This window comes from Coturnix japonica, chromosome 26, assembly GCF_001577835.2.
Source record: "Coturnix japonica isolate 7356 chromosome 26, Coturnix japonica 2.1, whole genome shotgun sequence".
Taxonomy (NCBI): Eukaryota; Metazoa; Chordata; class Aves; order Galliformes; family Phasianidae; genus Coturnix; species Coturnix japonica.
Genome location: NC_029541.1, coordinates 1,842,268 through 1,864,767, shown reverse-complemented (window position 1 = coordinate 1,864,767; position 22,500 = coordinate 1,842,268). Strand labels below are relative to the sequence as shown.

At 52.1% G+C, this 22,500-nt stretch overlaps 1 protein-coding gene and 1 long non-coding RNA gene across 3 annotated transcripts; one reads left to right on the top strand and one right to left on the bottom strand.

The window, feature by feature from the left end:
• Positions 1 to 1,544: 1,544 nt before the first annotated feature.
• On the bottom strand, positions 1,545 to 3,205 carry LOC116654424. 2 transcript variants are annotated; one of them, XR_004309667.1, is made up of 3 exons: positions 3,126 to 3,205; positions 1,923 to 2,035; positions 1,545 to 1,652 (listed from the first exon to the last, which is right to left on the bottom strand). It is a non-coding gene; the product is annotated as an uncharacterized LOC116654424 (long non-coding RNA). The 2 variants fall into 2 exon arrangements; XR_004309666.1 differs by lacking the exon at positions 3,126 to 3,205 and having other exon boundaries at positions 1,923 to 2,247.
• Positions 3,206 to 10,351: 7,146 nt separating this feature from the next.
• On the top strand, positions 10,352 to 22,181 carry LOC107324742 (potassium voltage-gated channel subfamily A member 3-like). The gene is made up of 2 exons (XM_015885066.2): positions 10,352 to 13,717; positions 19,025 to 22,181. Exon 1 carries the CDS (start codon positions 10,523 to 10,525, stop codon positions 12,263 to 12,265), a length of 1,743 nt encoding a protein of 580 aa, XP_015740552.1. The 5' UTR covers positions 10,352 to 10,522; the 3' UTR covers positions 12,266 to 13,717; positions 19,025 to 22,181.
• The last annotated feature ends 319 nt before the right edge of the window (positions 22,182 to 22,500 follow it).

Here is a 22,500-nt window from a genome sequence, read left to right as displayed (position 1 = left end):
TGGCAGAGAGCATCGATCGTGCAGTGGTGGGGGTGGAAAGGTGCTGAGAAGACACAGAGTGAGGTGTTGGTAATTACTGCTCTCACGTGTGCAGCTCCAACCTGACTTCTCTCAGCATTTAGGATCTGGGGATAATTCAGGGTAAATGCAACAGCTGAAATCTGTCCTCATCAATCTGTAAATTAAAAGGAAATCTGAACAACCAGCATTTTGGGGAGCCGCTGTGCACTGCTGCAATCCATCCTTCCCCTCCTGCCTTTCCCAGAGGGACATCCCATAGAGGTGGCTGTGCCAGGGCAGCTAACTGGGGACACCTGGGACAGGAGGCTTAATGAAGCCAGCGAGAGACAGGCTGGGTGTCCCCACATCTTGGGTTCGGCCCAGATAACCCATCTGCCCATGAACATGGAGCCTTCCACCATAGGAACGCTGCGTCAGCGGGGGAGCCCCTGGGGGCTGCATGTCCTACATAGGCACAGTGTGGCAAGAGGGGACGTGGCAGCTCTAGGATGACCTTAGGAGAGCACCCATCCTCAGAATGGGATGGCCTCCAACCAGTGTCACCTCATGGCACCCACTGCTTGGTGCTGGGGAAGGCAGAGCCCCAGGGAGCTGCAAAATCCTGATGGAGAAGTGCCTCTGGAGCTCATTAATTACTATCCTTGCTTCCTCTTGCCCTGGTTACCAGGGAGGGTATGGTGCTCTGTGGGCGCACTGTATGCACACACAGCTTCCTCTCTGCCTTGGATAACCCAGCTCACAGCTTTCCATCCAGACTCCCCCACCCTCCCAGAGATGTGCTGGAGATCTGCTGTGAGCTGTGCCTCTATGGATTCAGCTGATCCAGTGGGAGATAAGAGCAAACAGGAACCTTAGCTTTGCCTCATCCTTATCCTTTGTGGGATAAATTCTGAACCTCTAAGGGCTGAAGCATTAACAATATACATGTGTAAAGGTAACCTTAAGGTGAAAGCAGCAACTCCATTTCACACCACAACTTTCCATCAGTATTTTTTGCACAATGATCAACTGCTCTGAGTTCCTTTGTGCTGTTGCTCCTGCTCATCCCTCCAGAGATGCGTTTCAACCCCAATTACCCCCATCCAGATGCTGCTGCTGCCTTAAATCTCATGTGTTCTATACACTGGTGCTGCTCCCGTGTGTTTCTGCTGTCTGTTTGGGTAGCGCTGTGTCAGCTTCAGCAGCGGTACGAACATGAGATGCTTTTCCTAGTGTGATTTACACTGTGATAGAGGGGCTAAGGGCTGTGCCTGCCTTTCATAAGCCTAGCAGCCAGCTTCCCTTCGTTATCCTCTAACAGCAGCCCTGTCACTGGGAATCGCTGGTGGGGGTGGGCTAATGGTTGGACTTGGTGATCTCGGAGGTCTTTTCCAGCCTCAAGGATTGGATGGTTTACTCATGATGTGAGGCTGAAGCTGCCTGTTTGGAGAGTCAGAAATAGGAAAGGCTGAAAGCTGGAAACTGCAGCACCCCAGAAATCCCCATTGATGTGTCCCAGGGATGCAATAAGCTTGATCAGCAAATATGAAGGGATGGGAGTAGTATTTAATCGTGGCTGTATAACTCCTCAAATGCAGGGAGGTAAAACCTTCATGGGCTGCCATTTGGTGAGCGTGCTGCTGGTTCCTCCCCTGCAAGAGAGGAAACTGGGTTAGAACTGGGGCTGTTTCTTCAATAGCAAGAGAAGGAGATGCAGTGCAGGCAGAGCCACAAGCTGGGACTGCAGACTGACCTCAGAGCTGGACATGAGGTGCCCCCTGGATCACAGATGCCACCCATGCTATTTGGGTGCAGGGTCCCAAGCTCTGGGGCACAAGAAGGACCCCACTGCCCCCCAGGGCCATGCAGGAGGTAAAGACAGAAGCACTGAGGTTTGCACCATCCTCTGCCCAACAGCTCACCCATTGCAGGCTGCCTCACCATCCTTCCTTCCCCTGTAATCTCAGTATAGAGCTTCATTATGAATTACTTCGGTCTCAGGTGCTGTTTCAGGTGGATTCATTACGCCAAGTACCTGCCAAATGCATCAGAAGGGGCTAAATTGGTCCGCACGTAATGAGGCAGTGATTTAATTATTGCTAGCACTCTCACTCCAACAAAAGCCTTGGTTGCTGCTGTCACTTGTGTTTTGGGACCTTCACACACACACACACCATATCTGTCAGAGTCACTTACAGGCTTCAAGCACCGCCCCCCCCCCCCTTTATTTACAACTCTTATTATTATTATTATTATAAGCATTGCTATTCTTGGCTTCCTCACACGTGAGTGCAGTGCACTGCATCCTACAGCCTTTCATTTTGCTGGCAGGTATTGGAATGAATCCATTCACAAGATGGGATGTGAAGTGAAGTCAGGGTGGTGTGGTGTCCTGGTATCCACTGGGACGGAGCTGATTTTCTTTGTGGAGCTTTGTGTGTTGCAGTCGTTTGGGTTTCAGATTGAAGCAGTGGTGATGATAGGGCAGTGTTCCCTTTGTTGCTGAGCAGTGCTTACAGAGGTAAAGACCTTCGTGCTTCTTGTGCCAATGAAGGGATGGGGTCACAGCTGACCCCTAATGACCAAGGGGTGTCCCATTCCACGTTAGGGAAAGAAAAAGGAAGATGAAAGGGTATCAGAATCCTTCTCTGAGCTTCAGAGCACCCCACAAAGCGCTGTCTATACCCTTCACCTAATGGCTATGGAGATTCAGACAAGCCTCAGGTGCGACCCAAAGCACCTCTCAGCCTCTCCTCCATGCTGGGTTGCCATCAGCTTTTCTTCCCAGCTCCTTCATGATGAGCTGCCAGGCAGCAGAACCAGGAGCTGCCGTGAATCATCCTCATTAAAAAGCAGTTACAATTCAGCTTTGCAGAGAGGCCTCGCACTGTCTTTGCTGGCATAATGGAGCTATTAAAAGCTCCCGTGTCAGGCAGGTGGCAGACAATAGATGTGCACAGGTACAGCCTGGAGCCCCACTGCACAGGGCATGGGGAAGGCCAGTGTGTGCCCTCAGCCCATCTCTGTGCTCGGAGCAGGGGAACGAGGTGCTGCTCCCATGGAGGGACATGGCCTTACAGCAGAAGGGCTCCTATGGATGTTTGCCTGTAGCTGATGGTCATTACCTGGGGAGAAAGGATGGGTGTCTGAGCCCAGCATGGGAATGGCCACAATGTGACATCACAAGGGATCCTATGGGTGTTTAACTGTGGGTGATGGTCATCATTAAGAGGTGCCCATGAGCACAGGATGAGAGCATTCAGGAAGCTCCCGTGTGTAGGGGACACCTCAACACACTCCTCATGATGGACTGAATGGGTGAAGCCAAAGCAGAAATAAATGCTGCCCATTCCAAACCCATCGCCATGATATGGGATGTGCTGCAATGGACGTCTCTGAGCTTTGTTCCCGTGGTGGCATCACATCTGGGATGCACTGATCTCCCATTGCTCTCTGTCCAAAATGAAGAGGAAAAGCCAAAAGAAACGACCATATCTCAGACTTCCCCTCTCCTGGCTCTTCTGGATCTCATTCATTGCTTCCCCATGAGAAGAAGGGGCACAAAGCAGCGGAGAAAGAGCAAGATTTGCATTAAAAAGGAAAGCAAGCGGCAGACAAAGCAATGAGGTCAAAGGCAAGGAGAGAAGGGAGAGGTTTGCAACCATTTCAGGGCGAATTCCTCCTTTAAGATGGTCTTCTCGAGCTCCCCCCTCCTTTCTCCACAGACCCAGGCCGTTAATAATTCAGTGCTTTATATTTGGAGCAAAACCATCCATCTCGGGACTCGTTTCTCTTTGCAATGACCTCAGCGAATTAACGGAGGGCGCTGCCTTTTGAACTGGAACGAGTTCATTCATGCAATTAAATTCGCCCTGGTGTGCACGGGTTCTCCTTTTCTTTTATTATTTTTCACGTGCTCATTTATAATTGAGGTTTCTTCAGTGTGTAAAGGGACTGGGGGGATGCAGAGTGGAAAGGAATAGCAAGACGCTTCCTGCGATGCTTATTATTAAGGGTGAGCTGCGAACTCGAGGCGGGCAGTGAGTCAGCATCCTCTCTTGCCTCTGTCGGCACGGAGCTGTTGCTGGGGTTACTGGCACAGGTGGCAGCCATCAGCCCTGCTGCTATCCCCAGGCTGAGCACGCATCCCCAGCTCACCCAATGTAACATAGAAAAGAAAGGAAATGGCAAAACTCTTGATAAGGAACCCCCCCAACCCCCCTCCTCCAATCAGTGTGTTATCATTTGGGGTTTAGAAATGGGGAAATAAGAAGCAAATCACTTTTGCTTTTGCTTCGGATGTTGCACAAGGAGAAAGATTTTGGAGAATAGCTATGTTTATCGCCTGCAGATCCCTTTCATTATGACTCCATCTGCACCTGCCTTGTCAAAACGGTCACTGGTCAACACAAGGAGGGCCACTGCAGCACCCATGGGGCAGGTTGGTGTCACCCCATCGCCCAGCAGTGCCACCCCATCACCTTATGGTGTCCCCCCCATCACCCAGCATCACACCCCTGGGTCCCGATGAGAGGTTTGCTCCCAGCTCATACTCAGTGACTCATCAGCACCCCCTATTTTGGTGTCTTCCTCATTGCCAGCACCCCGTGATGCAGAGGGAATTTCAGAGCGAGTTGAAAGAGCTTCTCAGAAATGGGCTCTGCAAGAAAGGGGGATTCCAAACTTGTGCAGCTCCAAAGTAGGAGACAGAAATAAAATGCAGGGCTCAGCACTGGGTCATTGAACCTTTCCATGATGCTGCACAGGCTCCTGTGGTCCAAATTTCTGCTGGTTTGGGTTTCCCTGCTGGAAATGCAGACAGAACAGCCTTAGGGCAGAAGTGAATTTTTCCTGGATTTGGAACAATGACAATATTAGCACTTAGCTGGGTTGGGCTGGATCCAGGCTCCCCAGTCCTGCTGGGCACAGTGACTGGGATGCCATGGTACTCCCAGTGCAGTGCTTGCATGGAGCTGAGCTCCTCAAGCAGCCTCCATCCTGACACCACAATTCCTCAACTGTGGCTGATCATTCGAGATGTATTTGATATGAATCCCACCCCTCTGAACACAACAACGCAACACATCATTCCCTGTTCATTGCTCCTGGGCTGTGATGATGGCATTTCTACAAGCTCAGAACTGAGGCAGAAGGGACAGGGTGGGCTTCCATCATCCCCATCCCTTCCATCTGTCCCATCACTTCCATCCCTCCCATTGCTCCTTTCCTTTCCATCCCTCCCATCTCTCCCATCCCTCCCATCTCTCCCATCCCTTCTATCCCTCCCATCTCTCCCATCCCTTCTATCCCTCCCATCTCTCCCATCTCTTCTATCTCTCCCATCTCTCCCATCCCTCCCATCTCTCCCATCTCTTCTATCTCTCCCATCTCTCCCATCTCTTCTATCCTTCCCATCTCTCCTACCCTTCCCATCTCTCCTACCCTTCCCATCTCTCCTACCCTTCCCATCTCTCCCATCCCTCCCATCCCTCTCATCCCAGCTCCCCAACACCCATACCAGGGAAAACCAGGCAATTTCCATGACACAATTTGTTTTCCTGAGCACAACTGGCTGAGCAATGGCAGAAAGGTGAAGAGCACACGTTCTGAAAATAAACACTCGAGCCTTTACAAGGGCGCTTTGTAGTGCAGCACTGGCTTGTAGATTCTCCAGTATTTTAGTGCAAACCAAATGGAGCTATTTAAGAACAGATCTGTTTGTGCAGCTGAGCGGGGCTGGGCACCGATTCACCCAAATATCCTGAGTTTCCCCTTGAAAAAATCCACTTGAAATCTTGTTGTGAAGAGAGCGATGCTGTATTTTAGGGCACATCGCTCCAGCTGTGTTTGGATGGAGGGCAGTGGTTGGGCTTGGCTGTCAGAGGGGCTGCTAGAAGAATTATTGCAGCTGTTGGCTTTGCTTGGCATAAGTAGGCTGAAATGCCGCCATGTGCCAACTCGGATGGGGACGAGTGCCACCAAAGCCAAGCAGAAGTGACATTCCTGGAATAAATTATTCAGTGAAGCACAAGGAGTGACTTCTGCTGCCCCAAACGGGGGCTCCTGAGCTCTCATCCAGCTGGGCAATGATGCTCACCCCGCATCCCTCCAGCGCCCACCCTGCATCCCATGGACATCTGCCCATCCGTAATGAAAAGGCAGCGCCGCTGCCGCGCTGTCTCCATGGATTTGTGGTTAAGTTGCTTTGTGGATGTAATCTTATCACCTAATGACCAAATAATGGCATGCAACAGGAGCTGCGTAAGAAGCCGCTGGATATCATTTTGCTGTCATTGTGAAGGCCTTGGAATGTGATCCCCATTAAAGGGGGAATTTGCATTAACATTGTTTGGCCAACATAATCCCGCCCTTTAATCACATTTTTAGGATATTAAAATAGGCCTGACTCTAGCCTGAATTGTAACCCCTTGGTCCCCAAAGGACTGGATGGGATTGAGCTCCTTCAGCTCCATCACAGCCAATGGAGCCACTGTGTGAAGTCAGCAAGCAATGCAGAGGAATCTGGGGGATCTCTGCCCCATTCTTTGATGGCAGAGTTGGGGTCAAGGGATTTCATTTTCACTTACCCCACCCACTGAGAGCAATGACCCCTCTCTGAAGCCACTCTGCCTCTGTTCACTCTATTGCAACAGAGATACCCCCATGTTCCTGCTGCCTGTTGCATTTGTGCTCAGCACCCTGTTCGGGGTTTACCATCCCCACAGCAGTGAGCTTTGCCCATGTGCCAACAGTGAACCAAACTGCAGCAGTCAGAAAGCTCTGAGTTTTATTTCCCATCTCGAGTTTCAGTTTCTCTCTCATTTTTTTTTTGCAACCGCGAGCTGGGCGAAAGGCTGGCGAGGGATTTAAATAGACTGCAGGTGGGAGGCGAGAAGCGTTCTCCTAATGTACAGAGGAGAAACTGAGGCACGGAGAGACTTGAGGCTCTGCTCCTACGCAGCCAGACGGCTGTGGGTGCATCTCAGAGCTGTTGTGCATCTCTGCTATGAGCCCAAAGGCTGCAGGGTGGTCATTCCTGGCCCAGAGGCAGCCCTGTGCCGCTTCATCCCTAATTGCAGAGCCAATAACTGTAATTAAATCAGGGTTAAGCTGATAGGGAAGAACCAGCTGAAGGTTACGGGGTGAGCAAGTGGCTAAACGTGGCTGCAGGAAGAGGAGCAGAGCGTTGGTGCCCATTTGTTTGCTGTAGCTGTGTGTGACTCTGAGTTAATCATGAGAAGTTGGGTTGATGCTGAAGCCTTATTTACAAGCTTCAGCAGTGGGGAGTGACCCGAATGGCACTGTCAGCCTCTAATGTTGGCAGGGAAATAGGGTTCCTATGGATGTGAACAGCAAAGGTAGGGCAAGGTGAGCTCATGGCTCTGGAACGACAGGAGGAGCCACACGAGTGAGTTAATCGTGTCCCCATGAAGCAGCTGGAGCTTTGTGTGTTCCCTGCTGTGAGAGGAGAGACAATACATTTATGGTGCATTAAGGTATTATTGTAACAGCGTTAGCGCTGAAAGGTTTCTGATCCTCAGGAATAAAGAGTAGCAGATTTGTCCCAGATTTATCAATGGAGGCAGGGTTCCCATTCAGACATGAGGGAGGGCAGGGCTCCAACACGTGCTGGCAGCACGGCTGCAGGATGCACAGCTCTTGTGGCAGGCACAAGAGGATGCTTGAGATGGGCAAGGCTTCAAGGCAGGGGACCAAAGGCTGGGAGCAGTGGGGGGTTGGAATAATGGTTCCATACATGGGAGGGGTCTGTAAGGGTTCCTCTATGGTTGTGGGTGAGGTGAAGCTGTGCCCCCTCTGCCCCAAGAAGGCCACGAAAGGAAGAAAGGAGCTGTGCTGGCTCAGCTGCTTTGCAGGAGCTGCAGCTGATGCTGCAGGTCAGCCTGTAGATCATTGCACAGGGGAGTTTCCTGAATGGCTGTTAGGAATCAAATTGAATTTGTCAAGTCCAGATTCAAGATTAGAATTGGACGGAGAAGCAGAGAGGATCTCGCAGGAGGAGGAGGTGGTGGCCATCCTGCATTAAACAGAAAAGCCACAGCCTGGAGGAGCACATTTAGTGCTGTGCTTTGCAGGAAGGTGTTGAGGGCACCGCAGGGGTGTCCCTTCTCATGGACTCCTATCAGCATTGCTGTAACCGTGCTCAGTCTCACCCTGTGACCGTGCTTGTGCCTCTTGGTTTGGGGCACAACATTGCCTTGCTTGACCAGCTGGGGCCAGCGGCAATGGCCCCGCAGCAGCCCTGCCTGCAGCGAGCTGCTGGCCTGGCAGAGCTTAATTAGATTTGATGGGATTAGGTGGAAGCAGCGGAGGGGAAAACAGGGCCAGGAGGCCACGCGGTGCCTGGGGCAGCTGGGCTGGAGCCGCAGATCTCCAGGCTGATCTAAAGCAGCCGGTAGCTGAGGGGTTAATTCCTGCTGCTGCACTGAGCTGATGGGGACAACTCGATCCTGGTTGCAAGGGAAGGGATTTTCCTCTCTGCATCCCAAAGGTACGCAGCTCTCTGCAGAGCTGGCACTGATTTCCAGTGAGTTTCCCCCCCCCCCGACTGAGAGCTGGAGTAAACTGTTGCAGTTATGGAAGTTACGCCTTGTTGCCTCGAGCCTTTTGTCATCAATAAATGTTTATAGTACGAAGCAGCCTTGTTTGTTTGCCTTCGACCAGATGACAGTGATTTACTGGCAGAAATCCTAGCAGAGGAAAGAGATGAGCCAGACAAGTCCTTAAGTAAGTGCTACACACATGTATGGAGGGAGCAGATGATGCTCTGTTGTATGATCATGAAACCCATAGAGAGCAGAGCTCAGATTTTGGATGTGAACTGTCATTTCCAGGAGTGTTTTGCAGCCTTTGAGCAACCAAGTGTGAATGATGTTTGGTTCTCACTCTGTCCAGGTTGGGATAGGTGGGAGGTGCTGAGTGTTGGGTTCTTCTGCTGTTAGTTACAGTAGAAATGATGAGAGGGAGAAGCTGGACTCCTGTTGCCCGACTCCCTCATCATGGGTGATGTGCAGCCACGAGCAGGACGTGAAGCTAAGGATGGAGGTGACCATAAGAACATAAATCCATGCAGGGCAAGGTGCCACGGCCTGGAGATGGGTGTCCCCTGTTGCTGCTGCAGCAACAAGTGTAGTGGCCTCAGCCGCAGCATAGAGCAGTTCTCTATGGTGGGTCCCTCCTTCTGGGCACCTCCACCACTTTTGGGGGCAGAAGGTTTGGGGTTATTTTGCCCCCTACCAGCTCTATCAGCAAAATGAGGAAGGGAAGCTGGGCTAGCTCAGATCTGTTCCCATTTACAGTTTGGGCTCGGCTCCTACAGCAATATTTATTGCTGTTTTCCCCCATAGGTTTGTATATTTTGTACAGCTTGTTTCTAATTTCAAGTATAAATAAGTTTGATCTTTTCATCTGCTTTTTTTTTCCCCCTCTCCCTACCTTCTGGAGGCTGTGCTGGTTAAAAATAACAGCAGCAAGGAGCTGCAGCGGGGCTGATGGTGAGGATTTCACCTCCTCTGCAGTGGGGCTGTCGGGGTGGGATGGGATTGGGATGCCCTTAACACATCCCTGACCCATGTGGTCAATGTGGTCAGGCTCCTTCCCCAGCCAGGAACCCCCTGAGTTCCCAGAGCCTCATGGCTCATGGCTGAGGATAGGAGTGCTCCTGGAGAGTGACCAATAGGGTTTGGGACCTATTGAGGGGAGGGTTGCCCTTGGGTTACCCCTCTGTGCAAGTCTTGTGGGGATGGAGTGATTGCCAGCATTGGGATCCTGCAGGGAAGGCTTTCTGCAGGAAAAACAAAGTCCTGTTTGACCAAAAGTGAACTATTTGTCTGAAAAGACTGATTGAGAAAAGCCTTCCAGCTTCCTTGCAGGAAAGACTGCGACTGCCTGTACTGAGGGCTGAGCCAGCTTCTCTTCTCCATTGATTTTGCTGTGGGGTTGCACACGCACACTCAAGACACACACATGAACACGTGCACTCATGCACACTCATGCACACTGGCTTATGTGCACACACATGAACATACACACATGAATGCACATGCATGCACACAAGCATCCACATATGCACACATGCATGCACATAGGCGTGCAAACACACGTGTATGTGCACATACATAGACACACACACACATACACACACACACACGCCCTGCCTTGCAGGACTCCCCCCGCCGCTCTCAGCCCCAGCAGCCGCCGGCTGTTCCCCGCCCGCAGTCACCCCGCACCCCGGGCACAGCTCGAGCCGCTCCGGGGGCTCCGGGGGTCCCCGAGCCGGGCGGAGCCGGGGGGGGTGGGTTCGGGTAGCGGCGGGGCGAGGCGGTGCCAGCGCTGGGGGCGGACTTTTTGAGCGCAGCCCGGCGCCGCTCAGAGCCGCGGCAGCCGGGAGCGGGGCGGCTGCTTCTCCCTCTCCGCCCCGAGGAGGAGGAAGAGGAGGAAGAAGAGGCTCCGACCGCCGCCTCGCCGCTCCTCTCACCCTTTCCCCCTTCCTCCCCACACCTTTATGGACGAGCGCCGGAGCTTGCTGCACTCTCCTGCCGCCTCCTCCGCCGGCCGGCCCCCCAGCAGCAGCCACCACAACCTGGGCTACACCGAGCAGCCGCCCCCCGGCGCCCCGCAGCCGCTCCCCGGCCACGAGGAGGAAGAGGGCGAGGAGGCGGAGGAAGGCAGCATGACGGTGGTGGGGGGCTCCGGGGACCCTTTGCCGGAGGAACCGCAGCATCCGCACCCATTGCTGGGGGGGGAACGCTACGAGCACCCCGCGCCGCCCGCCGCCGGTCCCGCAGGGCACACCACGGAGGTCAGCGGAGAGCACGAGTGCTGCGAGCGGGTGGTGATCAACATCTCGGGGCTGCGCTTCGAGACTCAGCTCAAAACGTTGGCGCAGTTCCCCGAGACGCTGCTGGGGGACCCCCGCAAAAGGATGCGGTACTTCGACCCCCTGCGCAACGAGTATTTTTTCGACCGGAACCGGCCCAGCTTCGACGCCATCCTCTATTACTACCAGTCGGGAGGGCGCATCCGACGACCCGTCAATGTCCCCATTGATATCTTCTCCGAAGAGATCCGTTTCTACCAGCTGGGGAAGGAGGCCATGGAGCGCTTCCGGGAGGATGAGGGTTTCATCAGAGAAGAGGACAAGCCCCTTCCCCACAACGAGTTTCAGCGCCAGGTCTGGCTCATCTTTGAGTACCCTGAGAGTTCCAGCTCAGCCCGGGCCATCGCCATTGTCTCCGTCTTAGTCATCTTGATCTCCATCGTCATCTTCTGCCTGGAGACTCTGCCTGAGTTCAGAGATGACCACGACTATGAGGGAACCGGGGGGACCTTTGGGACGGGTGGTGGCCCTCTCCCACCTGATGTCTTCACCAATTCCTCGTCCTCGGCCGTTTCCATGGTGTCGTCCTTCACAGACCCTTTCTTTGTGGTGGAGACACTGTGCATCATCTGGTTCTCCTTTGAGCTGCTGGTGCGTTTCTTTGCCTGCCCCAGCAAGGCCACCTTCTCCAAGAACATCATGAACATCATTGACATTGTGGCCATCATCCCCTACTTCATCACCCTGGGCACTGAGATGGCTGAGAGGCAAGGCAATGGCCAGCAAGCCATGTCCTTGGCCATCCTCCGAGTCATCCGCTTGGTGCGGGTCTTCCGGATCTTCAAGCTGTCCCGGCACTCCAAGGGGCTGCAGATCCTGGGTCAGACACTCAAAGCAAGCATGAGGGAGCTAGGTCTCCTCATCTTCTTCCTCTTCATTGGGGTGATCCTCTTCTCCAGTGCTGTCTACTTTGCTGAGGCTGATGACCCTGAGTCTCATTTCACCAGCATCCCTGATGCTTTCTGGTGGGCTGTGGTGACCATGACCACTGTGGGCTATGGGGACATGTACCCCATGACAATTGGGGGCAAGATCGTGGGCTCCTTGTGTGCCATCGCGGGGGTGCTGACCATCGCCCTGCCCGTGCCTGTCATAGTCTCCAATTTCAACTATTTCTACCACCGGGAGACAGAAGGTGAGGAGCAAGCCCAGTACATGCATGTCGGGAGCTGCCAGCACCTTTCGTCTACTGAAGAGATGAGGAAGGCACGCAGCAATTCCACCCTCAGCAAATCTGAGTACATGGTGATAGAGGAGGGGGGAATCAACCACAGTGCATTCAAACAGGCTGCCTTTAAGACAGGCAACTGCACAACCACAAACAATCCCAACTGTGTGAACATCAAAAAGATCTTTACGGATGTTTAATAAACACAGAGCGGCGGCGAAAGCTGAGGACGTGGTTAAAAAAGAATAATAATAATAACAATGATGCAAAAGTGACCGTGTGTACTTGGTGTTGTGTGGAACATGCACCATCGTCCGTCTGTCTGCGCCCTTGTTTTTTATACGTTTATTTTTGTAGATCTTTTGGGGTTTTTTTGTTTCCTTTCTAAAGATCCGAAAGGGATTTAATCTTCTCCAAAGAAAAGAGGACGGTCGATGGGGACGGAGGAGGAGAACGAAGACAAATGGCACCGCTGGAGCAGGTGTCTGTTCTGCAACGTGTTGCGGGGCTGCCTTTGTTTCCTGGCTTTTGGGGACGTCTCGCTTTGCTCCTGGTTTGCTCCCCCCTTCCCTGCAGGCGGTGCGGAGCCCATTTCCCTTCCATCTCATAAGCTCACTTGTTGGATTAACGGCCCCGGATTGGGTGGGGAGATGAGGAAAACATGTTGCCGAGCTCTGGAAGGGGGCTGGGAGGAAACAACCCTTTCATTTCGCACAGTCCCCGTTACCACGTTGTTACACAGCGCTCAGTGCTGGGAGGTGGTGTTCCCTTAGGGACGCACCGCAGATCCCCTTTTCTCCCCCTATAGATCATTCTTGTCTGATCAGAAGCCGAATGCAATCGGTTCAAACTAAAACCCAACCCTCTTATTTTCCACCCTTCCCTTGCAGCCCTGGGCATGATTTCACCCAGCGCAGGGTCTGTGGGTCCGTGTGCTGTGTTGGGCAGAGCGGGATGGGGTGGCTGCATGAGGGCTGTGATTCCGAGCTGCCGAGCTGCAGACAAAGGGATGTTTCCACCTTTTCCACCGCGTCTGGGAGAGATGCAGCTGCTTATGGCAAGGAGATTAAAGTGGTGAGCACGCCTTCCAGCGGAAGTCACTAATTCGGACCGGAGTGATGCAGTTGCTATGGCCACCCTGGTTTCCTGGGAAACCCCAAAAGGTTGTCATGGCATCCCTTCTCCCATCCCCCCCTCGGCCCTCACCCTTCCCTCCAAAGCCCTTCCAGATGGTTCCAGCCCCACCACCCCATGGCTCTGTACCGCACGGGGATCCCATCCTGCACCCCCATCCGTGCCCCATCCTGCAGCCCATCCCCGCAGCCAAACACCCACCCGTAGGCAATAAGCACTCCCCACATCCCCCTCTCCCTCTCAAAGGAGTTCACACCTTGGCGGTGAGATTTGGGAGCCTGCAAATATGAGTGGAGAAAGGACCGCCTTCACCTCACCTGGAGCAAAACCCCAAAGTGTCCTCCAAGGGCAGAAATGAAAGCTCAGCCATGAAAGCTCAGCAGCCTTTGGAAACCATGGGGACAAATGCAGAGCTAGAAAGAGCAAGAATGCAATGTAAGCCCAAAGTCGCCAGGGAAAATGTGCCTCCTTCATCCTTCTGTGCACACCGGGGGCTGCAGGACATCTGATGGGATCAGGTGAGCTTTGCAAGGGGGGGAGAGGTTTTCTTTTGCATCATTGCTTTTTGGAACAAACCTCGTGTTTCCTTCTGCATGGTGTCGTTTTCCAGCTCCCCTTGGTGTGTTTTTTGTGCACTTTGGGTGTCATGGGAAGGCAGCATCCTCTGATTCTTTGTGCTTCTCACTTTGCTGCACACTGAGCTCTGGGTGAGCAGTGCTGGGGTAAAGCTGTGCTGTTCTGTGCAGGGATCTGTCCAAAACTGTGCAAAAAATGAGAGTTGTGTCAGTGTTTTGGTGCTTTGGGTTGGTCCACAGTGGGGCTGGTGGGGCTGTGTTGTGTCCCAGTTGGCTTTGGGGTAAGAACAAAATGATCTGTCAGGTGAGGAGTGCACAGGAATGCCAGCAAAGACAAAGGACACCTGGAGCCCAACCTGGCTGAGTTGTGTGTTTCCTGAGGGGATGGAAGGGAGGTTTTTGACCATGCTGGAATTGGGAATTTTGCTGGGAATTCCCTCAGGCTTTAAAAGGATTGGGACAGTTTGTGTCACATCACGCTGCCCTTCAGCCCCAGCACCCCAACCAGTGAATAAAACACTCCAAACCAACAGGAAACATCCGAGCAGCTTCTTCACTAATGGCATCTGACGGCTTTATTGGAGCTGCAGCAGTTTCCCCAGCAGAGAATCTACCCCAACCATGGTGAGGGCGATGATCTGCAACCACACAGAGCTGACAGCCCCTCACCCTGACAGCATCCCAGAGCACGGGGCAGCAGGGAACCCCAAGGCACCTTCGCCAGCAGGCTGAGCTGTCACAGCCGGCTGCGAGCTTTCCCTTCTGATGGCTATCAAAGCTTTTCTGCATGCCCCATCCTAAAAGAAGGGTTGGAGCTCAGGGCAGTGGGAGCTCAACCCCCTCCTCGCTGAGTTTTATTGTGATATTTTTGCTGTGGCAGCTGCACGGATGGAAACCACACGTGTGCCTGGAAACAGCAGCGCAGGCTTCTTAGTTTCTGTGCCACTTAAATAAGCAAGAAACCACACCGCTCGTTAGTTTGCTTTCCTGGCTGCTTCCCCTCCTCATTCGGTGGGGGCAGAATAGCTTCAAACACATTTTGCTGACAGCAAAAAGCTCTTTATCACAGAGGTGCTAAAGAAGCCGAATCATCCGCCGTAGTTTTTCAGCACTGAATGGCACCGCTGAAAAACGTCAAAGAGCTGAAGGCACGCACAGAAATGGGAGAGGGAGCAGAAAAACGGGGATATCCCTGCTGTGCTCTGCCCCATTTCTGTCTGCTCCTTCCCTCGGTGCTGTCAGTTTCGCTGGGTGCCGTTTGCTCCGTGGTCTGACAGCTCCGCCGGGCGCATCCTGCCAGGAGATGCAAAGTGCTGCCAGACAGCTCCGTGGCAGCCTGCAGGGATGGAGCGCCCTGTGCTGCCTTACAGCTTCCTTCCATGTGTGTTCCTTTGCTGCCTTGCAGCTTCCATCCGTTGTGTGTTCCTCTGCTGCCTTGCAGTGCGCATCAAACCGTGGTGTTGGTGCTGTTGCTCTGGGCGCAGCAGAGCACACCGGGCTGTAAGCTTGTCTCAAAGCAGGTGTCACCCTGGGCTGCTGGTGGCTTTTAGGGTGCCCTATGGTCTCTGTCTCCCCATGGGTGCATCACCTTTGACACAGGAACCCCCCCCCAACCTGCCCTTTCTGCTTGATGCTTTTCTCACTTTTTTTCTCCTGTTTATTTACACTCTTTTGGCCTGGATTCCTCCAAAAAGCTCCATTGCTCCCCAGCACAGCACATGCCCTTCAGGTAGATGGGATCTGTCCTGCTCTGGGGTCACGGAGCAGGGCTGGGGTGTCCCTTTCCTCCTGCAGGGTCAGATTTCTTTAGGCAATTGTTTCTGTTCCATCCCTTGACAAAGGGACAAAGGAAGCTGCTGCTTGTTTTTCATCCCCAATTTAGGAACAGTTTAGTGGGGATGAAGGGCAGAGCAGCAGCTTCCTCAGCAGAAGGGAAGGAGCCCTCACCCATCACTAAGGGGTGTCCCGGCACAGCAGAGCATGGGGTTCTGATGGTGGTTTGTGTGTGCGGAGGGCATTCTGCATGAAATCTGTTTAATTGTGTAGTTTGGAGCCCTCTTCCTGCCAAGCTTTTAAAATATGCATATCTACGTGCAAGCACATCCCAGCCCGACGTGAGGCAGTGCCTTTCTCCATATTTAAATGCTTTAACAGGCTGCAAACCTGTGGTGCAAATGAATGAGGTAGGATTGCACCTGGCAGCGTTCTACCTTTCGGTCTCATGCATTTTGTGTAGGGGAAGGAAAGCTCAGCAATGGCATCCTTGTGCCAAGGCATGTGTGTGGGCAGTGGATGTAGAGGAAGAGGTGTTTTGAGGACATCATGGGATGCCATGGGAGAGCAAATCCTGTGCATTCTTTCACTGCCATGGAGCTGGTGTTCTTCTCTGCACCCTGCTCTGCTCTGGGTCTTCTTCTTTGGGCAGCAAAGTGCAGCTGGGGACATTTGGGTGCTGTGGTTCTGGGGACATTTGGGTGTCCCCTGGTGCTGGGAATCACTCCCCTGGTAGTGGGGATGGGGCTTAACAGCATTTTGGTGAGCTCTGATGTAGGGTTTTCTTAGGGTACGGCATGGAGCTGCGATGCCATTGCATTGCACGGGGCATGTTTGCTCCTGGGGGGAGCCCAGTGGAGCTGCCCCAGTGAGGGCTCTGCAGCTCATAGGACAGAGCCCCAGGCACAACCCAGAGCTTTTTCTCCCATACTTGGCTTCCCAAGCAGGAAAATGAGTAATGTTGCCTCCGTCAATGCGATATTCATCCCTCCTGACGGGACGCGTGTTTGCTGCTCTGTGCTGGAAGGCGTCAGGGCTGCTGTGCTCCTGCTGTTTGTCAGCAGCAGAGAGCAAGCCACATTTTTTGCTCATGAGAACCGTCCTCTGTGCGGAAGAAGGATGGGAGCGGGGTCCCATGCTGCCCTTCCAGCTGGAGCCATCAAAACAACCAAAAATGCTCTGAGAAAATCCACCACGAGCCCCTGTTTGCCTTCCCTCTGCGAACAAGGTGCTGCTTTTGATATGCACACATTGCAGGGACCCATCCATGTCTCATTACTGGCGGAGTGCTGAGGATGCTCTGCAGGAGGACAGGGAAACCTTCACGCACGGATGTCCCTGCAGGGCACCATCAGTTTTCTCCTTCTTATGAAGCAAGACATGCTCCAGTAAATTAAAACCTGTCTCCTATCTCGTTCAGCTTGTCACTCTGCTCAGATACTTCCCTACAGCTGCTCTTCACCTCTGCACAGAGGGAACCATCTTTGTACATGAAGACCCCCAGCTCAGTGTTGGTTCTGCAGTGATTCATTTCCTCACTACTCGTAATTCAGATGCTTTTCTGAGCACGGAGAAGCTCCGTCACGTCTGTTGCTCTTCCACATTTGTTGCACTTCATTTTTAGCATCCTTACACGTACTGTGTGGGAAGACTTGGTGCGGATGTGCATGACTGCATCAGCCACTGGTTATCTCTGCTCCTGCTCTCCAGGCAGCAAAGTGCACTTGGCGTTGTGTTGATGCTGACCAGCACCAGCTGTTTGCTCGCCTCTTGCATAGCAGATATGGAAAATCCTTTTGGGTTGTGTCACGGTTTGATCAGTGGTGGCTCAGCGCTGGGGTGCAGCGGGGCTCCTGCAGCAGTGCCTTTGCTCTGGGTTTTGCTCTCATGAGCACCCAAAGGCTGCAGTGAAGCGTGGAAAAGACGAATGCGTGCATTGCAAAGCATTTTTGTGTCTGCAGAAAGATGCGTTTTGTTCTCTGCCCCCGTGGTAGCAAGAAAGGAGCTGAGAGCGCTGCATTGTAGCTGGGGATGCTGTGCAGGTTGCAGTCCATGAGATGGGATTCCCTGTGCTGCAGATGGGGGATGTGAGTCTTCACACTTGCATTCCCACCCTCATGCCTCATTTATCCTATCTCTGTGCATATGTTGCTCCATTCTCATAACCAAGGTGCTGTGCAGCTCATTTGCAGGAGCGTATTACGACAGCACATCCCTCTATCAGCTCAGTAAGAAGAGCTCATCAGGTTAATGTGATAAAATCTATTTCCCCCAAAGCTTTATTGTATGTCATCAATTATATCCCTCACTTCAATTCCGTATGAAAAATCTCAGCCATTCCAACATATTTTTGGGGATCAGAGGGAGGCAGACAGACCCGTCCTCTTTGTTTATCCCTTAAGGACTTGGCTCAACAGGAGCTGTTTTCCAGTCCTGGATTTCCCCTGGGTCCAGAGCTCAAGGAAGATGCGGTGCACGCGGTCTCTCGAGCTGCTCAGCCAACTCCCACCTCTTGGCCACAAATCCTTTGGCTCCACCAACTGAACAACCTCTGATTTCTGTGGCTGCTGCTTCACATCCTCTGTTTCTGTTGGATACATCTGCATCCCTTCAGGAGCCGGAGCAGCAACATCTCCTGCTTGCTCCTGACCTCACTCCCACTACTGTTCTGGCTGAATTCAGTGGAATAATGACATCATTAAGCTGAGTGTTTGGAGGTTCTGTCTACAAAGATAGGAATACTTGGAAAGGCATTGGGGTACCCAGAAGAGCTGAGAAACCTGAGCTGTGTCTGCACTGATGCCCATTGCACTGTATCCGATCAGTCCATGCTGTGCTGAGGTTCCTATCTGGGTGTATGGGATGGCTCCAGGCTCTCCATTACTAATTCTCACCCAATCATCAGCACCAAGGAGCCAGCACTTGGGATCCATTTGGTGCTCATCCCCACAGCTCAGGGCTGTGCCCCACTGTGGATGGGCAGAGCAGTGCTCCATTTCCCAGCTGTGGGATGCAGGGAGGTGTTCATTCAGGGGGGAAATGGGAATGATGGAGGTTGGATCTCAGGTTGGGTCTCAGCAATCAGCTCAGCCAGTTGCTTAATACCATATCAGTGGTTTCAGGTCTTCAGGAGCTCAGCTTGACTAAGATAAATATGTGATGAGGAAAACTCTCTTCATGGTAATTATTTTGGATTGGATTTGCAACTTGCTATTAATGCAAGCTAATAGTTAATAACTGGAATATGCTTAATGAATATTTTCCTAGCTTTAGCTCTTTTCAGCTGCTTTGCATTCAGTCTGTGATGCGATTTTAATTAGCAAACATTCCCTTTTCATTTCAGGGGAACAGGGATTGGAGTCATCCGAGGGGACCAATATGTGATATCCACCCCACTTTGCATTGAAACCATAATAACACACTGCTTGTTTTCAAAGCCAGGCTGTGCACCAATGCTGCTTTTTCTCTGCCCAACAGAGAGCAGAAAAGCTGCAGTGTGAGAGCTTCAGGACCGTGCTTGGGGATGAGACAGCTATCAAGGTGATGGCACCCACCGATGGATGGAGCTCCCCACCCCGACCTGCTCCTCGTCTGTGTCTTCTCACAAGTGCATTATTACGGATGGAAGGTTTTTGTGCAATGTGATGAGACACCACCAAGCCAGGAAGGAAAGCAAAAGAAAAAGGACAGAGGTGGAAATGGGATGGGTGTTATTTCAGGGTTTGGGGGGTTTTTGGTTTGTTTGTTTGTTTGCTTGTTATATAAAAAACTCTTGGAAGGTTGAGCAATCAGAAGGGAAATGCTGAGCAGAGCCGCTGCTGGGCTGTCCAAGTGTTCTGCTTGGGGTGGGAGCGAAGCAGGGACACGTGGGTTGCTCTCAGTGCTCCCAGTGACACAGGCTGGTTTTGGCCATAGGAACTGAACAAGCTCTGTTCTATTTTTCTGGCTTTCCTGTCTATGCTCTTTATAAATAGGTATGTGCTGCACCAAAGGCGTTCCTCCCTGCATCCTGCAATGGGAGCCGTGTCCTCCTGCCAGGCTGCAGCTCACCAGCACTGGAATGAATGCCAAAAGGTGTCTGGTGTTTGGGGGTGAGGACTGAGCCCATTTCCATCCCTGCAAGCCCCAAATAACCCAATGGTGCTCTCATCCCATTGCGATGGATGGAGCTCATAGGGCTCTATGTGCTCTGTGTCACATCCAGCCCTGCAAAACATCTGCAAAATGATGGGTTTGCAGCCTTCCTGCAGCACATATCCCGGTCCTGAGGGTGCAAAAGGGATCAAACAAATAAATCTGCAGTGATCCTACAGGGGCAAACAACTGTCTGCCTGCAGGAGGGTCGGGGCTGCAGACAGCCCAGCACCCCATGAGATGGGACCCAACACCCCCAGCACCCCCTGTGGGCAGGAGGAGAGCTGATTTCCTCTTGGGAAACCCTGGTCCCGGAGGTGTTGAATTTAGTTTCTTTTGGAACATTAAACAGTAGCCCTTAAAAGTGGGGATAGAATGTATCAGTACTAAAGTTATTTTTCTTTCTCACTGTTACCCGGAGGTACTTTTTGTTTATGAGCTATGTGTGTGCCCACCGTGGTTGTGCCTCATCCATTTTCAGTGAGCTCTGTGTTAAAGCATCTCTCTGCTTGGGGTTGGATGGGATGGGAAGAGCAGAGCCCTTCTGTTGGGTTCTGAAGCACTGATGCCCCCAATGGGTGCCAGCAGCTCTGCTCCCCAAACCTCACCTCCCCCATGGACACCCTGAGTGTCCCCATCCATTATAAGCAGTTGGTCTCTAAGGGTCCCTTCCGACTCAGTTCAATCACTCTGTGACATCTCCAACTCGTGGAAATCACCAAATTTCAACCTGTTCTCAGTGTTGTACATATCAGCTCTGGCAGCAAAACCACCTTTCAGCCCACATGTGCTCCATGCTGTTGGATTTCTTTCGCTTGATTGCTGACCCGGCTAATTGTTAATGTGCTTTCTCCAAATAAGCGAGAGTTTGATAGTCTTTAATTGTCGGTCTGGTGTATTGTCTGCATTGCTACGACTCCGAATATAGCCCTGTGTGTTTAATAGATAACCATCATACCAGGATAGCCACTCAGAGATGTCATTTTGAGGGGAGAGCTGGATTTGGCAAGGGAAGGCAAATTATAGATGTATCCAGTCGATTAAAAAACAAACAAAAAAAAAGAGAGAGATTTAATGATGGCTGACAGCAAGAGAAGATCCCAAAAAATAGCGTGTATTTATTCCCATAATCATCCGACTGCAGGCTGCTCATCTTTATTCATAGCCCTTCAAAGCCACGCTCAGAGATGCTGAGGAAGCCGTGTGCGTCGTGCAGCGCTTGAGACGCCAAACACGTCTGAGCTCCTCCTGCTGTCTGCAGCCCTCCTCCCTTCCCATGTCAGTGTGCTTGATGGCAATGGGAGCTTTGCCATGGGGTGGATTTGCAGGGCAGGGCCCCAGGGTGCTGTAGGCAGCACTGGGATGGCATCTTCCAAAGGAATGGGCTGAGATCTGCTGTCCTCCTCTGCTGTTTTGCTCTGATGACAGCAAGGCCAGACCAGCAGCAGTGCCATTCCAGAGAGTGTTTTGGTGCAGGACAACTTACCCAGCTCTAGAAAAGCCATTGACATATCGGAGCCTTTGTGCTATTAAGAGGAGAAGTAGCAATGGCATGGAGTTGTGGCCCAGTGCCTGAAATGGGGCAGTCTCAGTCAAAATAGTGTGTCTTTGCTACCATCCTGCCACTGTTATATGGGAAATGGGACTTGGCCATTTGTTTGGGTACCAACAGAGTGATGTCTGAAAGATGAACCCATACACACCCAACCTGGTGCGTAGGGCAGAAAGTTGTTGTTATGGAGGGATGAGTGTTCCCAGGGCCAAACTGAGCTCCTCCCAAGGGGAAGGGACTCTTCCTTCAGGACCTGAGGTCCCAAAGCTTTGCAAGAGGGGAACACCACAACCTGACCGAGCACCCACTTCTCCCACAGGAGGTCTTAATTTCTTCATTCCCCATCATTTACTATGCAATTCGTTTCCACGATTTCTTCCTGGCTGGATGTAACGTTAACATTGCTTTCCATGTCATCAGGCAGCGCTTTGGCTGGTGATGAGAAGTCCTCAGGACTATCTCAGCAGCAACACACACAGGGATATTCCAACAGCAACATCCTGCCTCCCGAAACCCAACACACCAACCCAACAACCCAGCGGCCTTCTCTGCACAGAGGCCGAATCCGGAGCAGCCAGGCTCTGCAGAAACAACTCCATTTGTGGCTGGAGATGCAAAGCTCAGCCTCGTTGCACTGCTTTCCTTTTGGTTTTGGTTTGCACAGTGAGCTGTGTTGCCCCAGTTTCAATTTGTTCTGTCGGTGCTGGTTTGATGCTCCAACAAACATCCCCGTCGTCCTGGTGACCCCCACTGTGCTGTGGGCTGCATATTCAGCTCCACACGGGTGGGTGGGTTTTTGGGTTCTTATTTTCTGGTTTTGTGGGTTTCTTTTTTTTTTACCTGATGTCAAACTTATTTTTTTAATTTTTTTTTTTTTTTTTTTTTTTTTCATTAGGACTCAAAACTGTTCTTTCATACGCAAAGATCAATAAAATGGCTGAAACACGACTCTGGTGGTGCCATAGTGATGGAGGGGGGCGGTGAGATGGGAGAGGAGGGATGCTGGGGGACCAAGAATATAACAGGATTGGGGTATGAAATACATCTAGAACAGGTTGCCCAATGAGGCTGTGGATGCCCCATCCCTGCAGGCATTCAAGGCCAGGCTGGATGTGTCTCTGGGCAGCCTGGGCTGATGGTTGGTGACCCTGAACATAACAGGGGGTTGGAACCGGATGATCCTTGTGGGCCTTTTCAACCCAGGCCGTTCTATGATTCTATGAACTCCTTGCTCATTTTTCAGCGTGAAAGAATGTGGAATGTAATG

Coding starts and splice junctions, on each gene's coding strand:
- LOC107324742 (XM_015885066.2), top strand. CDS start 10,523: ATGGACGAGCGCCGGAGCTTGCTGCACTCTCCTGCCGCCTCCTCCGCC.